The sequence below is a fragment of the Tamandua tetradactyla genome, chromosome 5 (assembly GCF_023851605.1).
Source record: "Tamandua tetradactyla isolate mTamTet1 chromosome 5, mTamTet1.pri, whole genome shotgun sequence".
NCBI classification, from domain to species: domain Eukaryota; kingdom Metazoa; phylum Chordata; class Mammalia; order Pilosa; family Myrmecophagidae; genus Tamandua; species Tamandua tetradactyla.
The window spans coordinates 187,072,048-187,094,324 of NC_135331.1; the positions used below are offsets into that span (position 1 = coordinate 187,072,048).

General features: G+C 44.0%; 1 protein-coding gene across 9 annotated transcripts in view; it reads left to right on the forward strand.

Annotated features, from left to right (window-relative positions):
• Positions 1-21,362, forward strand: part of NCOA7 (nuclear receptor coactivator 7) — a 172,141-nt gene extending 150,779 nt beyond the window's left edge. For 7 of the 9 annotated variants that reach the window (XM_077162816.1, XM_077162813.1, XM_077162814.1 and 4 more), the window contains 6 exons: positions 389-536; positions 14,808-14,933; positions 15,831-15,983; positions 18,331-18,426; positions 18,805-18,878; positions 19,264-21,362. In XM_077162816.1, coding sequence (XP_077018931.1) covers positions 389-536; positions 14,808-14,933; positions 15,831-15,983; positions 18,331-18,426; positions 18,805-18,878; positions 19,264-19,399 — 733 coding nt within the window. In that variant the 3' untranslated portion in view covers positions 19,400-21,362. Of the gene's footprint in view, positions 1-388; positions 537-11,853; positions 13,538-14,807; positions 14,934-15,830; positions 15,984-18,330; positions 18,427-18,804; positions 18,879-19,263 lie in introns of those variants that run through there. The other 2 variants (XM_077162821.1, XM_077162819.1) reach the window with 2 other exon arrangements.
• Positions 21,363-22,277: the final 915 nt, after the last annotated feature.

Genomic DNA, 22,277 nt, shown 5'->3' on the forward strand with positions numbered 1-22,277 from the left:
TGAGCCACAGAAACACCCATCTGAGTTTTGTTTATCTTGGTTCCCGACTCAAACCTCAGATCAGTTTTTCTTCAGTGAATACAGGTGTCTGATTAAGATCCGATGAGAACACACATGTGACATAAAGATGTCATCACGGTTTATACCCCATGTCTTGATCTCAGATTACAAGACACCTTACAGGTTCTCCTTGCTCTTGCCTTAGCTGTGACTTTTGCTTGTTGACACTTCCAGAGTTTGGAAGCCACCGGTAGAGCTCATCTTCACATGGAAAATTTCCCGTGTAGCAAAACGGGCTCATGAAGCAGGCAAAGGACGGTCCATGTGTGTGCCCACATCCCGGATGGCAGGCGGTGCGCTGACCCCCGGCCGCTCACGTGTCTTTCAGGGTGGATCACTTGTACACGTTCTTTGTCCAGTGGTCTCCTGACGTCTACGGGAAAGATGCCAAAGAACAAGGCTTCGTGGTGGTGGAAAAGGAAGAACTGAATATGATTGACAACTTCTTCAGCGAGCCGACCACCAAGAGCTGGGAGGTGAGCGCTCGGGGGTTGCTGTGACCGTCCTGAAAGCGGGCGTGCGGGTGAGGTGCTCCCGCATTCCGATTCCACGTAACTGTCAGGAGAGTAGATTTCCTGTGAAGTTGCAGAGATTTGAAAATTCCTGTATTCCCATTTGAAGCAAGTTATGTGTGTCAGAAGGACACCATCTCACACACACACACACACACACACACACACACACACACACACACACACAGTTCATCCTGGCCATACTACACTGATCCCCTTATTGTTAGCTCAGAGTTCCATGCCTGAGTTCAGAGGTCGACACTTTTTCTGTAAAGGGCAGATAGTGTTTTCGGCTTCTCAGGCCACACCAGTACTTCTGTTGCAAGTTCTCAGCTCTGCCATTGCAGCACGAAAACAGCCACAGATGATACGTGAACGCTGAGCACAGCTGTGTTAGATAAAGGGTTAATGAATTCGGGAACAGACTTAACCAGAGCTCCTGAGTCCCGTGGCCCAGATTCCACCTGCTGTACCAGTCCAGCCATTTTACATTCCTGGGTAGCTCCCCCCTCACAGTTTCTGTGCCCCTGCGTGGACAAGTGTTGCTGGAGCAAACCTCCCAACCAGGGAGGATGGTGCCATTACCAAGACTTGATTTCTGAATTATCTAGGTCCTCGTGCCTGGTCATGGAAACTGTTTTCCTTGCCTCTAGTCACCTCCCTTTTCTAACCCCTTACCACGCTCCTCGGCGTACTAGCCCATCTCTTCCTCCTTGTAGCCCAGAATTTGGCTTTCCCTTCATTTCATAAAGGAAGGGACATTGAACACAGGGCCCTTTCCTTCTTCCCTCTTCTCCACTCTTTGATTTACTTGTTATAGCATTTTTCATTTTTGGCTCAGGGGAGGGGTGTGTCTTTTCCCTCTCAAACGTTGATTTTTTTTAGTGCAATTTCATTGAGATGTATTCACATACAGTATAATTTTGCAAAGTGTACAATCAGCGGCTCACAGTATCATCATATAATTGTGCACTCATTGCCACAGTCAATTTTTGAATATTTTCATTACTCCAAAAAAAAGGATAAATTTTTTTTAAAAAAAGCACCCAAAACATCCCCTACCCCTTATCCCTCCCCCATTATTTATTTGTTTTTATCTTTATTTTCTTACTCATCTGTCCATATACCAGGTTAAGGGAGTGTCAGTCGCAAGGTTTTTATAAAACTATTTCAGGTATTTCCTTCTAGTTATTCTAGTACATTAAAAACTAAAAAGGGATATCTATATAATGCATAAGAATAACCTCCAGAACTCAACTCTATTTGAAATCTCTCAGCCACTGAAACTTTATTTTGTTCCATTTCTCTTTCCCCTTTTGGTCAAAAAGCCTTTCTCAACCCCAAAATACCAGGGCCAGGCTCATCCCTGGGAGTAGGTCCCACAGAGGGGGATGGGCAGTGAGTTCACCTGCAGAGTTGGTCTAAGGCTGGTTTTGTTGTATCAGTTATAAGTGTTTTTGTTCCCTCCTTCCCTCTTGGCTGCTTCCCTTTCACCAAGATATGATAAATACTCACGAGAAGCAAGACAAGAAAGGGGAAAAAAATAATAACTTGACCTTTAGTTTCTTTTCAGGTTCTTACTCACTCTGTATCACCACCAAACTTTTGAGAAGGACTGGTTCCCATTCATTGTCTCCAATTTCTCGACTTCCCTTTGCTCCTCAATACCTTGCAGTCTTACCTGTTCTCCAGCTGCCACTGAAATCACCCCCTCAGGTCACCACAGGGTTTCTGATTGACATCTTCATTCTGCATCACCTGTACTCTTCAGTTGATCCTACTGACCTCATCTAATCTCCTGAAACTCATTCCCTGCTTGGCTTGCACAGAACAGTTCCCCAGTTTCATCTTTCTGTCTCTGACCATTTCTTTCTACTCCTTTCCTTTCTTCTGCCTTACTCCTTAAAAGTTTTCCTCCTCCAGACTTGAATAACTTTTCTTGTTCTCCATCCCCCTTAAGGTCTGCACAGCATCTTCTCACTTCAGTGATCACATGAGTGCTGGCCGTTCCCAGGTCTTTCTATGCTTTCCAAACCCTTTTCCTGCACACTCAACCCATGTGCTCGCTGAACGCCTCCTCTGCATGGGTAGGGTGCGTCTCCAGCTCAATGCTTCGGGGTTTTCAACCTCTCCAGGGTTTGCTTCAGCCCCCTGCATTCTTCATTTTGGTTAATGGTTCCATCAGCCTCCCTCACCCAAACTAGAAAGCTCCTCTCTGTCTCTCATTTTCACATCAGCTCCTCTCTCTCATCTTCACAGCCAAACAGCCTCCAGATCTTCTCATTTCTTTCTCAGGAATGTATCTTGAACACAGCCTCAATAATCTTTCCCCATTAATACTGCTTTATTTTCACTTTTACCACAGCTTGCTAACTGATTTCACCATGTTGACCCTTCCTAATCCAATCCATCCTCCACACCTTAGCTAGAGTCATTTCTCTGAGACTTATTCATTCATCTATTCAGTTAATGAATATTTGAGTGCCTACCATGTGCAAACAAGATAAATGTGGTCCCTGGCCTCATGGTATTTATAGTCAAGCCATATCCTTTCCCTGCTTGAAAGCTCCTTCTCAGTCCAGTTTACCTACAAGATGACATTCAGATTCCTTAACTTGGCCTTAAAATCCCTTTATAACTTTTTTGAGCACTTACCAAGCCTACATCGAGCACAATGGATCTGATAAGTAGGATTTAGAGTTTATCAGGAAGTACAGATAAAGCTTGACAATATAATGAGATAATTACCCTGGTAGATGAAGTGCCCAGGACCATAAGCGCATGTAGCCCGGCACCCGAACCAAACTATGGGGTCAGGGAAAGCATCCCAGAAAGAGCGATCTGAGCTGACCCTTGAAGAAATGCAGAGGGCATAGGTAACTGGGATTGGGCAGAGTCATGGAACATGCTCTGGTCAGGGAGGAAAGGTTGTGCAAAGGAATTCGCCCAGGGGAACAATGGAGAGCTTTAACAAAATAAAAACAGTTCTATGAGACTGGAATGTAGAAGACAGGGCTGGAGGAGCGGCAAGAAATAAAGCTGGGGAAGTTAGCAAGGGCAGATCATGAAGGATCTTATGAAGCAAGTGTGGGAGCCTGGATATTTTCCTAAGGAGGAAGCCACTGAACCGTTTTGAGCATGGAGCCGTGTGTGTAGATATTCACTGTGCGAACTCTCTCTGGCTGGCAGACGTTCAGTGAATTGGAGTTGGATGAGACTTGAGGCATGAAGACACCTTAGCTAGCAAGCTCTTGCAGTAACAATGTTGAGAGATAATGATTGCTGGAAGAGAGAGTAGCTGGGAGGATAGACAAAATTGGGTGGCTTTGACAGATAGTTTAAAGTGAGTGATTAGAAGTGAATAGTAAGAAAGATGCCAACACCAATCCTGGTTTCCAGAGTGGGAACTGGGGAGGTGGTGGATCCGCCCTTTGCTGAGATACGGAGCATCACAAGAGGATTACCCTTAGTGGGAAAGGCTCTGCATTCTGATTTAAGTCTGAAGTTGAGGTGCCCGTGACATTCTAAGGAGCAGTTGAATAAAACTTGGGGGAAAGATCTGAAGACATACTATTGGAAATCATTAGAATGGAAGTTGTGGGTGTCAATGGGATTATCCAGGGAAAACAGGTAGAGTGGGAAAGGGACAGGGCTCAGAACAGAACCCAGAGGGACGCCAGCTGTAGAGAGCCAAGCAAAGAAAGTGCAGAGTTGAGTCTTGAATGCCAAGGGAATGGAATGTTTCAAGAAGGGAGCAACTGGTTAAAATCATTAATGCTGTAGAGACATCAGAAGATAAGAACTATGTGTTTTTGGATTTAAAACCAAGGAGGTAGATGGTGACTTGGACAGAAGCAGTTTCATTAAAATCGCAGGGTCAAAATTGAGATTCCAATAGGTCAAAGAATGAGTGGGAGGTGTGGAAGAGAAAGGAATGAGGAAGGGAGTAATCTGGAGAGCGATTCCCTGAGAATTCCCAGGTGGTGGAATGGGGTGGGCAAGGGATTAGTTTAAAAAGAGAGCTGGACAAGAGAGAAGGAAACTAGGATGTGTGCAAATAAAGCTTAGATTCATGGTGGTAAATCGAGGCGTTTCTCATCTATTGGCTCCTCTTTTCTCTGAAGCATAAGGAAGGGGCATCTCCTAAAGTGAAGGAGGAGTTGGAGGAGTGTGGAGAAAGTGTGAAAAAGCAACCACAGAGCCCAGGAAAGACAGCTCAGTAAGCACCTGTGGCAGGATGGCCACCTGGTACTGAAGGCCCAGTTAAGATATGAGGCAGGACATTTATAGTGGCTCCAGGTTGCAGTGTGGGACAGTTTTCCCCAGCAGCACTCACAGCCTGGTTTTAGATTCATGGAGTGGACGGCTGGGGACATCCAAGACTAGAACTTTGCCAGATTGGAATGACCAAAGGTGATGAGACCTGAGCTCTTTTGGAATGCTGGTCCTTTCATATGTGTATTTGTACTTATGGTTCCTTTGTTCATTCCCTCCCTCTTAGCTGGACTGTGCCTGTGCACATACAGAGCTTTCTATGGGCAACTCCTTCCATCCTTCAGGGCAAATTCCTTGGTGCCTATGGGCTGCTTTCATCTCTGACCCAGACAGTTCCTTCTGTCTTCCTACAGCCCAGCGTTCACAGCTGTATAGTACTTTATAGTAGGTTGGTCAGCAGTTTTCTAGTTTGTTTGTTGATCTCTCCTTAGGGCATGAGACCTTTCTTTGAGACCATTGTGTGAAGGTATTTACACCTATCTCTTGGGCTTCCCCTCCCTTGCCTTCTTCGTATCAATTTTTCTCTCTTCACCTCTGCCCCAGCCCAGTCTTTCCAAGCCTACTTTGTTCATTTTTTCTCTTGTCCTGTCTCCAAAGTTTGTTTTGTCCTTGGCCACTGTATTAGTCAGGGTTCTCTAGGGAAACAGAACCTAAAGGAGATATGTGTGTGTGTGTGTGTGTGTGTGTGTGTGTGTGTGTGTGTGTGTAGTATGTAATTATTATGAAATTTCTTAATAGGAATTGGCTTACACAACTGTAGAGTGCGGCAAGTCCATATTCCATAGGGCAGGCCACAAACTGGGAACTCTGATAAAGGTTTGCAATGAATTTCGCAAGAGAAGCTGGCTAGCTGACGTAGAGATGGAACTTCTCCTTCTAACCGATGAAATAATCACTTCTCGTTTAAAATCACCCTATAGGGTGAGACTTCTCTCACTTTTGAAGGCAAAATCCTCAGTTGATTGTAAATGTAATCAGCCATAGATGCAATCAACTTACTAATGATTTAGATCCATGAAATATTTTTGCAGTAACAGCAGGCTAGTGCTTGCTTGACCAAACACAGGAACCTAAACATCACAGTCTGCCCCTTGTCAACTTTGTAGCCATACACATCTGCTTAAGCCGTATATACTGAATCTCTAATTAAGAACAGGAACAGTAGCAGTCATATTTTTGCCTATAATACTCAACTGCCCTGTGTACATCTTATTTTCCCCCAAGTAATGTGCAAGTCCTGGGTAATATTCACTCTTAATTTTGATATCCTATAACTTAAATATTTGACATGAAATTAATGTCAAATATAAATATTTGGCATGAAATTAATACAACTTATGCCACATGATGAGAAAAGATAGGGAAGAAAATAAAGATATTTGCTTTATGGATATGTACAAAAATGCTTAAACAAGAAAGAAATAGCCATATCCATTGCTGTAACTGATCACATATCCTATATCTGGAGTATGTGTCTATTCCAGGCAGAATAAAATACTGCCCCTTCAGTGATGGGAGTGGTTTAATGTAATCAACCTGCCACCAGGCAGTAGGCAGATCACCTTGAGCAGTTGTACCATATCGGGGACTGAGTGTGGGTCTTGCTGCTGGCAGACTGGGCACTCAGCAGTAGCCAGGTCAGCCTTGGTGAGTGGAAGTCCATGTTGCTGAGCTCATGCATAACCTCCATCCCTACCACCGTGACCACTTTGTTCATGAGCCCATTGGGCAGTAGCTGGGGAAAGAGGCTGACTGGTATCCACAGAATGGGTCATCCTGTCCACTTGATTATTACAGTCTTCGTCTGCTGAAGTCACTCCATGGTGAGCATTCACATGGGACACAAATATCCTCATATATTTTGTCCACTCAGAAAGGTCTGTCCACATACTTCTCCCGTAAACCTCTTTGTCACCAGTTTTCCAATCATGTTCCTTCCAAGTCCCTGACCAGCCATCTAAACTATTGGCAACAGCCGTTGAGTCAGTATACAAATGCACCTCTGGCAATTTCTCCTTCTTAGAAAAATGAACAACCAGGTGCACTGCTCAGAGTTCTGCCTACTCGGAGGATTTCCCCTCACCACTGTCCTGCAGGGATGTCCCAGAAAAGGGCTGTAGGGCTGCAGTGTTCTACTTTTTTCAGGAACATATGTCCACACCAGGCCTGAGTTTTCTCTTCCTCAATCAGCTGAGTGTAAGGAACTCCCCATGAGGCCATAGCTGTGGGTTGGGAAAGAGAAAGCAGTGTGGCAGGGGTAGGGGCCATGGGCATTTGAGCCACTTCCTCATGTAACTTGTGCCTTCAGGACCCACTTGAAGCCTATTTTGTATATGCAACAGGCTCCACACAGCATCTCTATTTGCCACTGATACTTCCATCACCATTGGATCTGCTGGATCATATGACCCAAGTAGCAGAACAGCTTACACACAGCTTGAGCCTGTTACAGAGTCTCCTCTTGTTTGGTTCCCACTCAAACTAGCAGCTCTTTTGTTCACTCACTAAATGGGCTGGAGTAGCACACCCAAATGAGGATTATGTTGTCTCCAAAATCAAAAGAGGCCAACTAGGCGTGCCTCGTTTTGGTTGTTGGAGGAACCAAATGCAACAGCTTATCTATCCTTCATCTAAAGGGATTTTTCAACATGTTCCATATCACTAGACACTTATAAGACCCCTATACTTTTGTTGGATTTATCCCCTATCCTCTCACGTCAAATGCCTTACCAATAAGTCTATAGTAATTGCGACTTTTTGCTCACTAGGTCCAATCAACATGATATCATCAATATAATGGACCAGTGTGATGTTTTGGGGGAAAGAGAGACAACCAAGAACTAGATTACAACATAAGGCTGTAGAGTTAATATACCCCTGAGGTAGGACTTTCTGCCTTGCCAGCAGAAAGTGAACTGTTTTTGGTGGTCCTTACTAATAGCAATTGATAAAAATGAATTTTCCAGATCAGTAGCTGCATATTAGGTACCAGGGGGTATGTTGATTTGCTCAAGCACCAGTGTCACATCTGGAGCAGCAGCTGCAATTAGAATCACCACCTGGTGATTTTACAGGTGTTTACATTAATCCACTGTTATCCTCTAACATCATCTATTTTTTGCACAGGCTAAATAGGAGAGTTGGATGGGGATGTGGGAGGAATCACCACTTCTGTATCCTTCATGTCCTTGATGGTAGCACTAATCTCTGCAATCCCTCCAGAAATGTGATATTGTTTTCGATTTACTGTTTTGCTAGGTAGGGGCGGTTCTAAAGGCTTCGACTTGGCTTTTCCTACCATTAGAACCCTCACTCTACAAGTCAGAGAGCCAGTGTGGGGATTTGCTAGTTGCTGAATATGTCTGTTCCAATTATGCGTTCTGGAACTGGGGAAGTAACCAGAGAAATGACTGTTGTGAGATGTCCCTGAGCTAAAACTCCTTTGATCACCTGACCTCTATGAGCCACTCCTCTGACTGGTGGGCCACAGTGACCATGTTTTGGATCTTCCAGAAGGAACGTCACTTCCAAGCCAATGTCTAATAATTCCCAAGATGTCTGATCATTTCTTTTTCACCAAGGCACACTTACCCTGGTCAAAGGCCATAGTTTTTAGGGACGACTGGGAGGAAGATTAATAGGATACATTTTTAGCAATGTAACAGGTGCTTCCCTGAGGGTATCCAACCTCCCCTCATTCAAGGAGCTCTGGGTCTCTAAACCATCTCAAGTCTGAGAATTGATTAAGTGGCTGTAACTCTCTTTTTGTAATTCAAGTTAGATTTTTGTTCACTTGACCTAGAGCTTTTCTGCTACTACAGATAAAGTAAGAATTTAGTAGACTGCCCATCTATTTTACTTCTAGGTACCCCGTGATCTACTAGCCATCCACATAAGTCACTGCCAATCTGAGTACTGCGATTACAGCTTTGAGAATGCTGTCCAGTATGGTAGCTATGCCCAATTTGTCTTTGATGATTAACTGCCATCATTTGGCTTTTACCAAACCTAGATACGATCATTCCGATTTGTTTAAGCATCCAAGTTCAGTGACAGCAGTTCCCACAGTCTTATCTAACCTACAGAGGGGAGTGACCAGATGGAGTTAACCACACAAATGTATTTCTCACGGTCCTGGTGAAAGTTGTTTCCCTCTGGACATTTCTGGGGTGTGTGAGCCGGTCTTACATGATAAATCTGCTCTAAAATTTCAGCCTCTCTAAATCTTTAGATCCCCTCATCTACGTTACACTGGGCCGTTCTGGCATTTCAACCTCAGGTATTGCTGACCACCTTTTGATCCATGTTTCAGTCAACCATCCAAACAAGCTGTTAATGCCCTCTCTAATACCTCAAGCTACAACATGGAACCTTGACTATCTACTTAGTGGACCATATCAACAAGTTCTGCCTGATCCAACTTTATACTCCTTCCACCATTGTCCCACACCCTTAATATCCATTCCCACACTTCCCTGATTTCTCTCTCTATAAGCTGGAAAATTCATGCAGTTCTTTTGAAGTGTAGCATACCTCCTCATGGCTCACACTTTGTACCTCACATTTTGGGCCTTTTGGGATTTTAGTCTAGTTATAGGTCTGGAAGAAAACAGGGATGATACAGGTGGGTTGCAAAAAGAACTGCAAGTGTCTTTCAAGCCAGTTATCTCAAGGCATTCTGTTGCAGTTTCATCTGGTGAAACAGGATTAATCTCTCCAGACAGAGGAGTGAGGGTGTTTCCCCAGGGAAGGTGGTTACAGGTTTATCAGGCACTGTGGGGTTAACCTCTTCAGGTGAAGGGTGGATGGCAGGTTCCTCAGGGCAGACTGGAGGTTGGGAAGCTGTTTCCTCCACATGACCGGAGGTTGGGTAAGTTGTCTTCTTAAGGCAGGCTGGGGACTGGAATGGTTTTCCTGAGGGAAGACCATTATAGGTTTATCTAGAAAAGACTGGCAGAATCTAGGGTTTCAGTGTCCCCACTGCCATCATTATCAACCCATATGTTCCCATTCCAGTTTTCAGGATCCCATTTCTTTCCAGTCAGTGCCCTCGCTTTAAGAGCAGACACCCTGCATGGTCGAGAATCTAGTTAACGTTGTAAATCTGCCACTCACACAGTGACACTGTGGGTCTGGTTTTCAGAGCTCTAAGTCTATGGCCACAGAAAATAAGATTTTCAAAGCACACATAGAAACTCTTACACCTTTCTTATGGCATTTAAATTGCAAATTTGAAGCCTTTAGCTCATTCCTTTCTTTTATAATTGTAACCAGCGTGTCAGAAACAATCAGCCCGCATCATTACACCTTTTAACTCCACAAACTCTGTTAAGGTGTCAAAACACTGTCACCCAGAGCCTTGCCTCTTATAAGTGTATTTTTAGCAGTCTCTGTTTTAGTTTGCTAATGCTGCTGGAATACAATATGCCAGAAATGGGTTGGCTTTTATAAAGGGGATTTATTAAATTACAAGCTTACAGTTCTAAGGCCATAAAAAATGTCTAAACTAAGGCATCCATAAAAAGATGCTGGGTTGGTTGGAAAGTACTATGCACCCTAGAAAAGCCATGTTTTAATCCTGATCCAGTTTGGTGGGATTTCTTTTCATCCTGATTCAATAATGTTGGTTAGAATCTTTTAATTAGATTATCTCCATGGAGATGTGATGCGTCCAATTGTGGGTGTTAACTTTTGATTAGGTAGAGATGTGACTCCACCCATCTCAGGTGGGTCTTGATTAGTTTACTGGAATTCTTTTAAAGAAGAAACATTTTGAAGAAACCTCAGAAGTGACCGAGCCTAGAGAAAGGGCAGAAATGACAGAAGCCTCAGAGCCGACACAGATGTGGACACATGGAGAACAGAGACAGGGATGTTTGCACTAATATATATGTTTTATGATTTTATCTCTTATATTTGGCTCATTTTTTAGTTAATTTTTGCATATGGTGTGAGGTAAGGGTCAAAGTCAGCTTTGCTTTTTTTTTTTTTTACTCCATAGCAATATACAATTGTTTCAGCATGTTTTGTTTAATGCCCTTTTCAGATTGAGTGGAACCTTTCAAAAGGAACCTTGACACCTTTATTACAGACCAATTGATTATATAATTGAGAGTCTATTTCTGAATTCTCTGTTTTTTTCCATTGACCTAATTATTTATCTTTCTACCAATACCACACTATCTTGATTACAGTAGCTTTACAGTAAGCTTTTTTTTTTTTAGCAGAAACAGATACTTTGTATTATAGGCCCATATCAATAAATTCTGCCTGATTCATCTTTGTATGTTTTTCCACCATTATCCCATACCCTTAATATCCATTCCCATACATATTCCCCTGATTTCAGTCTCTATAAATTGGAAAAATCATGCAGTTCTTTTGGAGTATAGCACACCTCCTCATGAGTCACACTTTGTGCCTCACCTTTCAGGCACATGTAGAAATTTTAATGTCCTTTTTGCAGTACTTAAGTTGGGAATTTTCACCCTTGACCTCATTCCTTCCTTTGACAACTGCCTCCAGCCTGTTCAGGAGCAACCAGCCAAAATCATACTCTTTAACTCCACAAAACTCTGTTAAGATGTCAAACACACTCTCACCCAGAGTCTTGCCTCTTATGAGCATTTGAATAGCTGTATCCCCCAGTGGCGATATCTGGCATAGCTCTGTTGCTGCTTCACGTGATGGACTATCAGTGGCGTCTTGATTATTGGAAATAGAATAATCAGTGCCTTTGAATCTAATCAGGTTAGAGAACCAATCCCAAAAGTCTGAGAACCAACTTAGAAATCTTAAGATTCTGTTTCTCAATAACTAGTCCTGGTACCAAATCTGTATTAGATGGGGCTCTCTAGAGAAACAAGTGACAGGAGATGTGTGTGTGTGTGTGTGTGTGTGTGTGTGTGAGAGAGAGAGAGAGAGACAGAGAGAGAGACTGGCCAGCTGAGGTAGCAATGGGAATTTTCCCATCTATCTGCTTAAATCATCACTTTTCCTTTTACAGCTTTCAGTTGATTGTATGAGACTTCTCTCCTTGCTGAAGGCAGTCAACTTGCTGATGATTTAAATCCATGAAATATCCTTACAGTAACAATCGGGTTAGTGCTTGCTTGACCCAACAACTAACTGGACACCGTAACCTGGCCAAGTTGACCCATGAATTTAACCATCATAGCCCTCTTCCCTTCCCACTTTGATGTTTTTCTTGGACCAGCTCCTCAACTTTCATAGGTTATACTGCTGACTCCCCCATCCGCTCTGTCGCACACCTCTTTCTCCCAGGCTAGTGTTCTAGAAGTCACCGAGGCATCCTCTGTGACTAAGCCACCTCAGAGCTCCTGGGGGCGGGGGGGGGTGTGAGCGCCCTGAACCTCTCCTGTAGCTCTATGCGTGTGTTCACACGGAAGGCATCACTCATTTATGAACGTCCCTCTGCCTCTCACCTGAGTCGACGCTGTCTACGCTTTGTGTCCCCTGCATGGCGACGTGCCCGGCCGCCTCTGTGCAGGAAACCCTCCCGAAGCCCTGTGGTTAAGTGCCAGTTACCGAAGAAGTGCTCTCTCACTGGCACGAAATCCCCGTGAATCTGCCCCAAATCATGTCCAGGCTCTCTCAGGGAGAGGAAATCCTGGCTGACCTGGGGCTGGTCAGCGTCCTCTCTATAATGGATCCCCCGTGTGGGCTGTGAAATAGCACTTTGAACCCTGAACAATCTCCACGACCCCAAATACAAGGCCAGAAGGCCATTTTAGACCCAGAGAAGTCTTTGAAAATCACTCCAGCGGGGTCTGCATTTCTTTCCAAGCCCTTGATATCTGCTCTGCTGCAGACCAGAGAACTGCAGGGCACGCCCCCTGCCCATGAGTCAGTAAGGCAGTAATTTTCTCAAGTGTAAGCAGGTAAATATCGCCCAGCCTGCTATTTTATCCCACTGCCTTTCAGCTAAGGTGACATGGTTCTCAGCCTCGGGTAAGTTGGGTTTTCTCTGTTCTTTGAAGTTCTGCCACTCAAGGAACATAAAGTGGTATCGAAATGAAATTGCTATTGTTTTAACCGTAATGACCTGCCTTAATTAAAGGCTTTAAAGGCTCGTGTTCATCTTGACAAGTTTGGCCTGTTATTCTGCTTTTCATCCTTTGAGATTCAAACGGATGACAGGGGACAGATGTAAGGTTTACGGATGACAGGGGACAAATGTAAGGTTTAAAATGGAAGCTGAGCCTCAGAGAACACGTTAAAGAGAAGCTCTGAAAAGGCAGAGCCAGAAAGCTGGGTGGACCGGAGGACAATCTGAAAGAAAAGCATAAGAAGAACAGGGGGGAAAATGAAGTAAGATAACAATGGGGTTTTGTTGCACTGTTAGGAAACCACCGGTTCAAAGGTGAAAGTGTCATTTTACAGCCTCACATGCCTGACAGGAAGTAGGTGTTTGCTCTCGATCCTAATTTGGGCGTGTTCCTGTAGAAACGGGCCCTCTCCTAGGGGAAACAGAAACTCAGTCATGCAGGAAACTAGCTAGAGAAGGAGCAGTGGTGGATGAGCGTGGCTGCAGCAGTCCGGCAGGCAGCTAGCGGGGCTGCACCGGGGGGAGAGCAAGTCGCACCGCTGCCACCATGCGTGTCCGAAGATCGCCCCTGGACATTCAGATTTTCTATTGTGCCCGACCTGACCAGGAGCCCTTTGTGAAGGTATGTTGGAAAACGGCCCTAAGACCTAGCAAGCTCCTCAGGGATCTGCCACTCAGTGTGTGTGAAATGCATTCTGCTTAGAAAGCACTGTGATGACATTTCAACCTGAGCAGGTATTTTATTCATTTTGGAGATGCCTGTGGAATGGCTTGCCCCTTATTTTTGGAGGAATCCATATGTGATTTTTTTTCATACCCTAGCCTCATTTTGTACCTGTCGTAAATATAAACTTCACCAAAAATGTGACTTCACACACACACACAAAAAGCTGGTTTTGTGATTCTTTTTCTTTTTGCAAGTTAATGCCCCCTCAGGAGATGGCAAAATTTACAAACTTATTTCCTTATCTGTAAATCTGGCTCGGAGGGCAGCATCTATTTTATATCTGTTGCTGTACATTTTGGAAATTGAGTAGCGCATTTTCTAACCACTTTCACTAAAAGTAACCAATGTTTTCTCTCTGTGACGTGAAAGTCATTCATTCTGGGCACCAAGGAGCTGAAGTGGTGTCAGTGTTAATTAGTTGTGTGTTCTATTCCTCTGTTTCAAAAGAATTCAGTGATTTATTCTGACTTTGGGAGGGACAAAAAAAGGATTTTAAAGTGAAATGGACTCTGGTAGTTTATAAACATAGCTCCAAAATAATGACTGTTGTGTACAGCATGCTTCTCAGTTTCAAAGGCAGGGATACTTCGATCGTTTCTAAACTGTACATAAAGCAGTGTTACCTGGTTGGAATTTAGACCAAAGCCTTGTCTTTGCATATCTGTTTCTGCTGCCTGGCACCATTCATTATTTCCATTGGAGTTGGTTGCTATGTTCACAATCTTGAGAGAAACATCAGGAAACTTGATTAAGGCGCTATCTTTATTTTCCCACATGCCCTATTTATAGCAGACTTGTTCAGGGAACCATCTCTGATTAGTCCCTTAACAATTCAAACTTCGAGGGAGGCTAGAGAATAATCCAGGGCATTTTCAAGGGGGTGAGTCCATTGTTTATGCCTCAAGCTCCCTCCGCAGCTGAGCAGTCAGCAGAAGTGTTAAAAATGGAAATCCTAAGACTTTCCTGGTACGTAGCAAGTGCCTCCCTCTGCTGTCCATGGTCCATCCTGCCTGGGGCCTGACACTCAAAAGCCAGCCGCTGCCTCCCAAGCCCTGCCTCCTACCTCACCTTCCGCCTTAATGCTGAGCAGTACTGTGGCAGGCCACCTGGCCAGGGAAAGCAGATGGCATCACTTGTTCTTGGTATGTTTGCTTCTGCACTTCAGATCATCACTGTGGAGGAGGCAAAGCGCCGGAGGAGCACGTGCAGCTACTACGAGGATGAGGACGAGGAGGTGCTGCCGGTCCTGCAGGCCCCCAGCGCGCTGCTGGAGAACATGCATGTGGAGCAGGTGGGGCCCGCGCTGGGCCGCCAGTGCGCTCCCACCCCTTCCCGCCCCGGCCCCCTGCCCCCTCACTCCTGTGGAGGCTGAGCTGGGGAGGGGCCCATGCCCGCCCGCGGCCCAGGCCCCAGGGTTGTTCCCTGCTGCCTCTCGGACATGTCTCAGGACTTGATCAGAGATGGACACTGTTCCCAGCTGTGAAGGACAAACCATTTCTTGTTTTAAAAAAAAAAAAAACGTTTTAAGCATCCCACCATGATCCTAAAGTTTTAAAAAATGATGCAAATTTATTCTAGTTGTTACTGCAGCATTCCAGTGACCTCAGAAAGTTTGGTAAAAAGCAATACAGCAAATATGCATTACTTGCTTTCTGGAAAACACCTTCTCCTGTGAAGAATTGGCCTTTCCTTGTCATTTTCTTTGGCTATCTTATATTTTCTGGAAACCTGTTAACTCCAATTTTCTGAAAGTTTTTTGAAATACAAAAACACCTTTTCTTGCTCTCACTTCTGTGGGAAGCTGAGGTTGTCAGTGGCAGCTCTGAGCCTCTGTGAGGTTCAGAAAGAACATTTGGAGAAGCAGGAACTGTTTGGTGAGAGAGCATGTGTCCAGCTCGCACCTGTTTGTCAAGCTGGAGGCTGGGCCTTCAGGCTGGCCGGACCTTCCCTGTGGAGCCCTGCAGGGAATCCCTGCCCCAGCAGCCCCCCTGTCCAGGTGCAGATGCTGCCAGGGCAAGGACTCCCAACCTCTCTCTCAGCCCGTCGTGTTAGCTATTTTCCCAGAGTGAAAGGGAAGCAATACTTATGTATGTGATTTTGAGTTTGAGCCACAGACAGTTGCTCTGGGCCATGTGTTCCCAGGTGATCTGTGGACACTGTCTTTACATGTCCATTTCCGAACTTGCAGCTGGCCCGACGCCTTCCTGCTCGGGTGCAGGGGTATCCGTGGAGACTGGCGTACAGCACATTAGAGCACGGAACCAGCTTGAAAACTCTTTACCGGAAATCAGCTTCGCTGGATAGTCCTGTCTTGCTGGTCATCAAAGATATGGACAACCAGGTGAGCCTGCTGCTCTTACAGAAAACGTTTTTAAGTGGAGTGCTCAGGGAGACCAGTAAAATGAACCCCACCCCCAGATTCCACACTTAACATTATTGTACCCAATTGCTTTATCCGCCTTTTTTCTTTATCTTTTTTTTCTTTGCTGGAAACCTTTTTTAAGCTTATTCCTTTTATAATCATATTTTTGCAAACAATTATACCATAAAAAAACTTTAGAGAATAATGTAACGGAGCATCTTGTACTCACCACTAAGTCCTATTGGATCTCTTTGTCGTGCCCTATGTTCAGTTTCCTAAACTTCCAGAGCAGAGACTGTGGAATGGGTTAACTTAAACTTTGGGGATTTATTAGCTTTACAGTTTTGAGGCTAAAAGAAAATCCAGCTTAAGGTATCATTGAGGAGATGCTTTCATCCCACAGACGGCTGCTGGCGGGCGTTGGCTCCCTGCCACATGACAAGGCGCATGGCGGCATCTGCTGGCCTCTCCCTTCTCTTCCACGCGTCACTGATTTCACCTTCTTGCTTCTGTGGCTTTCTTTCTCTTTCTCTGAATTTTGGTCTCTTCTGAAGGACTCCAGTAACAAGGATTGAGAACCACCCTGATAAACGGGGCCCCACATTAACGGAAGTAGCCTCATCAAAAGGCCCTACTGACGCTGAGTTCACACCCACAGGAATGGGTTGAATTTAGAAGCATGCTTTTCTGGGTGTGTAAACAATTCCAAACCACCACACCATGGATACCTTTTGCTGAAAGATTTTGAAGTAAATCGCAACCATTAGGCTGTTTCATCCCCACGCACTTCAGAATGCACCCCTAAAAAGAATGGGGACCTTTTCTTAACTACACTGCTGTCACCCTATCAAAATTAACCCTAATTCCTTGGCCTCATGCAGTCCTCGGTCCTTACACAGACTTCCGTGAATGCTAAGGACTTTTTCAGCTAAGGAAGAATGTCACTGTTTAGAACTGCCCAGAGGCTGAGGGCGTAAGGATGGATGGCTTTTCCCTCGACTGATCAGAAAGCGACCCGCCTCCTTCCTCCTCTGGTCTTGTGTCTTGCACCTTGCTGTTGGAAGCACACCCCTACCTCAGCTTTGGGTTGCTGCTTTTACTGAAAGGTGACCAGAAAAAAAGGGAGGATTTTTGATGTCTTGATTATTGGTTTTATTGCTCTCAGCAGCTCGAGGGAACGGGTTAGGAGCAGGAAGGACAGTGACCATTGGCTGGAAAGAGTTTCTAGACTTCCGCCCTACCTATTATTTAGCATTTTTTGTCATTGGGAATTGAGTGTCAGCGTGAAGAAGGGAGCCCACAGAGGTTATTATCCAATTGTAATAATTTTGAAAAATTCAGACGCTTTTCGGATAACGTCCGTTTAAAGCTATGTCTCAGGTGGGATTTGGAGTAGAGAGTAGCAGAATCACCTAGTGGTGTTTTCAAAATACAAAAGCTCACCCCACCACCTCCCCTAACTGCCGGTGGTGGGCAGGATCCAAGAAGGAAGGTGAGAAGCCAGGGACACTGGGCGTTCCCAGGACGCTGAGCATTCCCAGGACACTGGGCGTTCCCAGGACGCTGAGCATTCCCGGGACACTGGGCGTTCCCAGGACACTGGGCGTACAGAACACTGGACATTCCCAGGACACTGGGCATACAGGTTCTGAAATTGCTGCTCCCTGAGTAACGTGGCGCCTCTTCCCGTTACCTAGCACAAGAATATGGGAGAATTCATTTAAACTCATTTAAATCAGTTTTAAAGCTCATAATATTCTGGATTTTTTTTTTTCTTAAAATCCATTTCAGATTCATTGGATCTCCATGTTAAGGATACAGTTATGGATAGACCAAGACTGATTTTTACAGATCAAAAGAGGGGGATGTCTGTTTTCTCTGAGAAAACGTCTGGCTGTGAACCCAACTTGAAAACTGAGACACATGACCTTGCTTTACTAAGCACTCATTTCTGCATGCGAGATGTAACATGTTATTCAATGTTTCTGATAGAGTGTCTGTATTCACTAAGAGATTTGTCTCCATAGTAGACTTTGGAGGTGTTTTGAAGTTGTTGGTCTTTGACAGACATGCTCCCTGGGCTGCATCTGATGGATTTTCCTCGTACCAGGGAGCCTGGCTACGTGGGTTCCTGTTATAGCTGGAGACGTTTTGTCTGTTCATTTGTTGGTGGTCCTTTTTATTTAAGAGCTCCGATGTGGCATAATCCTTACTGAAAGTGGTATAATGAGATGTCAGAAGAGGACTGTCAGACAGCGTTTCTGAGAGCCTTTCTTTGGGAGATTTGGGTTTGAAAGTAAGTAAGCTTTCTATTTTCTTTTCACAGATCTTTGGAGCATATGCAACTCATCCTTTCAAGTTCAGTGACCACTACTACGGCACCGGGGAAACGTTTCTCTACACGTTCAGCCCAAACTTCAAGGTATGTAGGTGTGGCGAAAATGCCAGCACCCCATGTCGTGCTTTCGGGGGTGGAAGTGGGGCCCTGGGGCAGCGGCCATCATGCCACCTCATCTGCCCCAGCCGGGGCCACACTTCACGACCGCAGTGCATAAACCGCTTCGGTCCCGAGTGCTGGGAGCTTCTGCCCTGCACCGTGTGGGACCCAGGGAGCAGTGCGTGTCGGGACCCGGTGTGTTCCAGAAAGATCTTTCTTCTCTTATACCCCGTTGGGAGCTCTTGACTTGGGATGGGAGCTAGTCCCAGTCAGGACTATCCTAGAGCCCTATCCTAAGAGGCCCTCTTTGCTCTTTCTCCAGATGAAAATGTCTGTTCTCTGATTTTGTATTTCTACCCCAAGGTCTTTAAGTGGAGTGGAGAAAACTCGTACTTCATCAATGGAGACATAAGTTCTTTAGAACTTGGCGGTGGAGGGTAAGGCTTTTGTTCTCAGGGTTGTTGTCAAGGCACGGTCTCACCTGAGTGGGTGTTTTGACACAGGTAACCCACACCTGGGTGTCAGGTCATTTGACCTAGTCCATTTGACCTTTGGACTAAGGAGGACGCAGCTAAGAATCAGAGATAAGATCACTCAGTGATGAGCCTAAGTGAGGTGCTGCGACCTCCTGTCTTCTAGGAACCCTGGGCCGCTGAACTGAAGTACAGGACATGCACTCTCTGTTTTACAGGCAGTTTAGGGTTTTGTTTGCTTCTAACACAAAGAAAAGAAGATTGGGCAAGGGAGGATGGAGAGCGGGCCCGATACGATTGGCGTATCCTCACCTTCTCACCTTGCCTGGGTCTTTTTACACCTTCACAGGGGACGATTTGGCTTATGGCTGGATGCTGATTTATACCATGGACGAAGCAACTCCTGCAGCACTTTCAATAACGATATCCTTTCCAAAAAGGAGGACTTCATCGTTCAGGACCTAGAGGTGTGGACATTCGAGTGAAATTCAGACTGCCTTAAAATGCCATCGAGAAGACGGGGTTCCATCAGCCCTCCTGTGTGGGTCTGGAAGACAAGGCCCAGCCCAAGCTGCCTCCCCCCAGCCTAACGCTTTCCTTCTGCCATCATCTCAGAGCGTGACCACGTTGCAGAAAGACTGGGAAGCGCGTGTGAAGGGCACGTGCTGGAGAAGAGGAATTGGAAGTCCAGACTATAGAGCGGCTCTGCCTTCCCGCGTCCCCCCAGGCCACACAGTGAGGGCGCCGAGTGTTCCCAGACGGACGAGTTGAATGCAATTTTTATTTTTGGTAACTGTGAAAAAAAAATACTGTGGAATTATATACATGTCTCGTGTATGTATCAGCATAATCTTCATTACCAAAATCTGCAGCATACCATTGTTTGCCATGGAAAAGGTTCGTCTCATTTAGAAAAACTGAAAGTACACAGCACTTAAAGGGAATATATGATTTTTTTTAATGTTTATTTATTATTTCTAGTACATTTTCTGAAATATGTTGGACTTTTTTTTCTTTTAATGTGTCAAATCCTGAAATAAAGAAATGTATAGATTTTGTGCTATGTTTTGACAACAGATCCATTTGATTTATATAGTTTTATATTGAATTTTTTTTTTTTTTGCCCTGATTGTTTAGGGTGACTGGTCTTAAGCAGCATATATATATGTATATGCATCTATTTTGAGTGCATAATTCTGAATTTTTAAAACCTCATTACCAATGTTCTGTGGTATCAACCGCACCTTTTTGGTTATTAACCCTGAACATATCTGTGTAAGTAGAATAAGCCATTTCTTATAGCCATAAGTTGATGTTTAAAGAAATGGATATCTTTATGAATAGTCTTAGAACAACCCTGCTTCTGAGAAGAAAATGTTTTGCTTATTATAAAATCAGGTGCATTAATAACAAAAACTTTATTTTCATAGTTTTTTTTTTCCGTGGTTTCCCCCAATGCTTTTACATAAACAAAGCAGCCCTCTGTTTTAAAAGGAATTGAGTCCTTTAATACCTAGTTTAAAACTTAAATGAAAACTTTTGAATTAGTCCAATTGTCTTTGTTTCTAGGCCTTTTTATTTGAGAAAAGGTAATACAAGGAAATGCATTCATGCCAAAATTGGAATAAAAAGGAAAACATTATTTTTTGACATCAATCCATTTTCACATCACAAAACACTCTTTTATTAAAAAATAATTAAAAAGCCTTGTCAAAAATGTAACCAGTATTATTGATTGCCAGATTTTGATGACAGCCAAAGACTGCTAATGGAAAAAAATTCTAAATCTTAGTCAAAGTTGATAAGTGGTCTGTCCAAATTGGATCCCAATGATTTTTAGAAGGAATAAATTAATACAAAGTAGTATTTACATACCCACATTTAAGAAAATAATGGTTCAGAGGATATTAGTCTTAAGCTGCAGAATATTTCCTTTATATTATCATTGTATTTTAGACTATTCATAAAAGGGAGCATACACACAAATTGCCGAATGCGCTCCTGCCTGATCAGGGATTATGCTACTCTACTCACATTCCATGTACTTTTAAGTGAATTCTGTAAAATCTTAAATCAGTAGCCTGGGTGTGCTTTTCACCCAAGTTCTCCTATTGAGAATTCTCAGTGAACACGATTCTGGCAGTTTAACAATCGTGTTCATTAAATAATATTTTGGTGTGAGATATCAGGAGTGTGTCATGATGATCACATTTACCATTTATGCCATTTGCAACCATGTGCTATTAAACAAAATGGTCATTTTGCATATAGTTGACTCATATCTAGTTTAGTTCAGGATACTATACTAGTGAGAGCATATACAGATGTTGTGTTCTCTATTTAAAACAGTATTGTTCAATCAGAAATGTGCGACCCTTCATATATAGATAGTGAATATATGTAATGCAATGCTATCCCAATATTTTCAATAAAGGAATTTATGCATTCAGAGTGATTTTATTTCCTGAGTATTCATTAAACAGGTATGAATTGGGTGAGTGGAATGTGTAGTACTAAACAAGGTCCAGCACTCATGTGTTCCTTCCATCCTGGCGGCTCCCTCAATTCCCTGCAGCCATTCTCCTTTCTCTCACCAGCTCATGAAAACTCCTCCTGTTATAGTTACTAGAGAGATACTCTTGGCACCATCTATGAGCTTCTTCTCTGTTCTCAATCCTTCTAGCCTTTCTATGAATAGTGACAACCTCCTTTGAATATCCCACTCTAGATCAACTTTCTGGAAGTGACAACGTACCACTCTGAAAAATTTTCATTGACATCTTGTTGGTTCTGTTGCAACTCCACCACCAATCTGCCACCTACTTCCTAAAGATGAAGACTCTAATCTTCATTGCTTCCCAGTTCCTCAGTTTATAAATCTGTATCAAAGGACTTGATATGGAAGAGGCAACCAGTGTTTCATCAGCCTCTTGAAATGACTGAGATGCTCCCCACACTACAAGCACAGGGACACTCTGAACTAGCGTGAGAAATATGAGGGCACTTCATTTCATTTCCCTTTCCTTGATTCCTCCAGATTTAGGGACACTTGAAACAGAAGTAATAAAGGTACTATTTGCCTTTTGAAGAAGGCATTTAGAATCTTAAGCTGGAAAGAGAAGCTAACATTCATGACTGCCTTAGGTGGCCTAATCTATTTTCACCAATATAATCAGCTGGAGCAAGGTAAGGAGGTCAAGAGCCAAGGGGAGTTCCAGAAAACTCAAGAGACGACACACTTGCCTTTGTACAAATATCAAAAAGTCACGCTAACCACTTCCTTCTGCTCAAATGGGTCATGTAGTTTTTCTCACTCATGGGAAGCCCTAACCTCAGAGCCTCCTATCCCCTGCTCCATCCCTT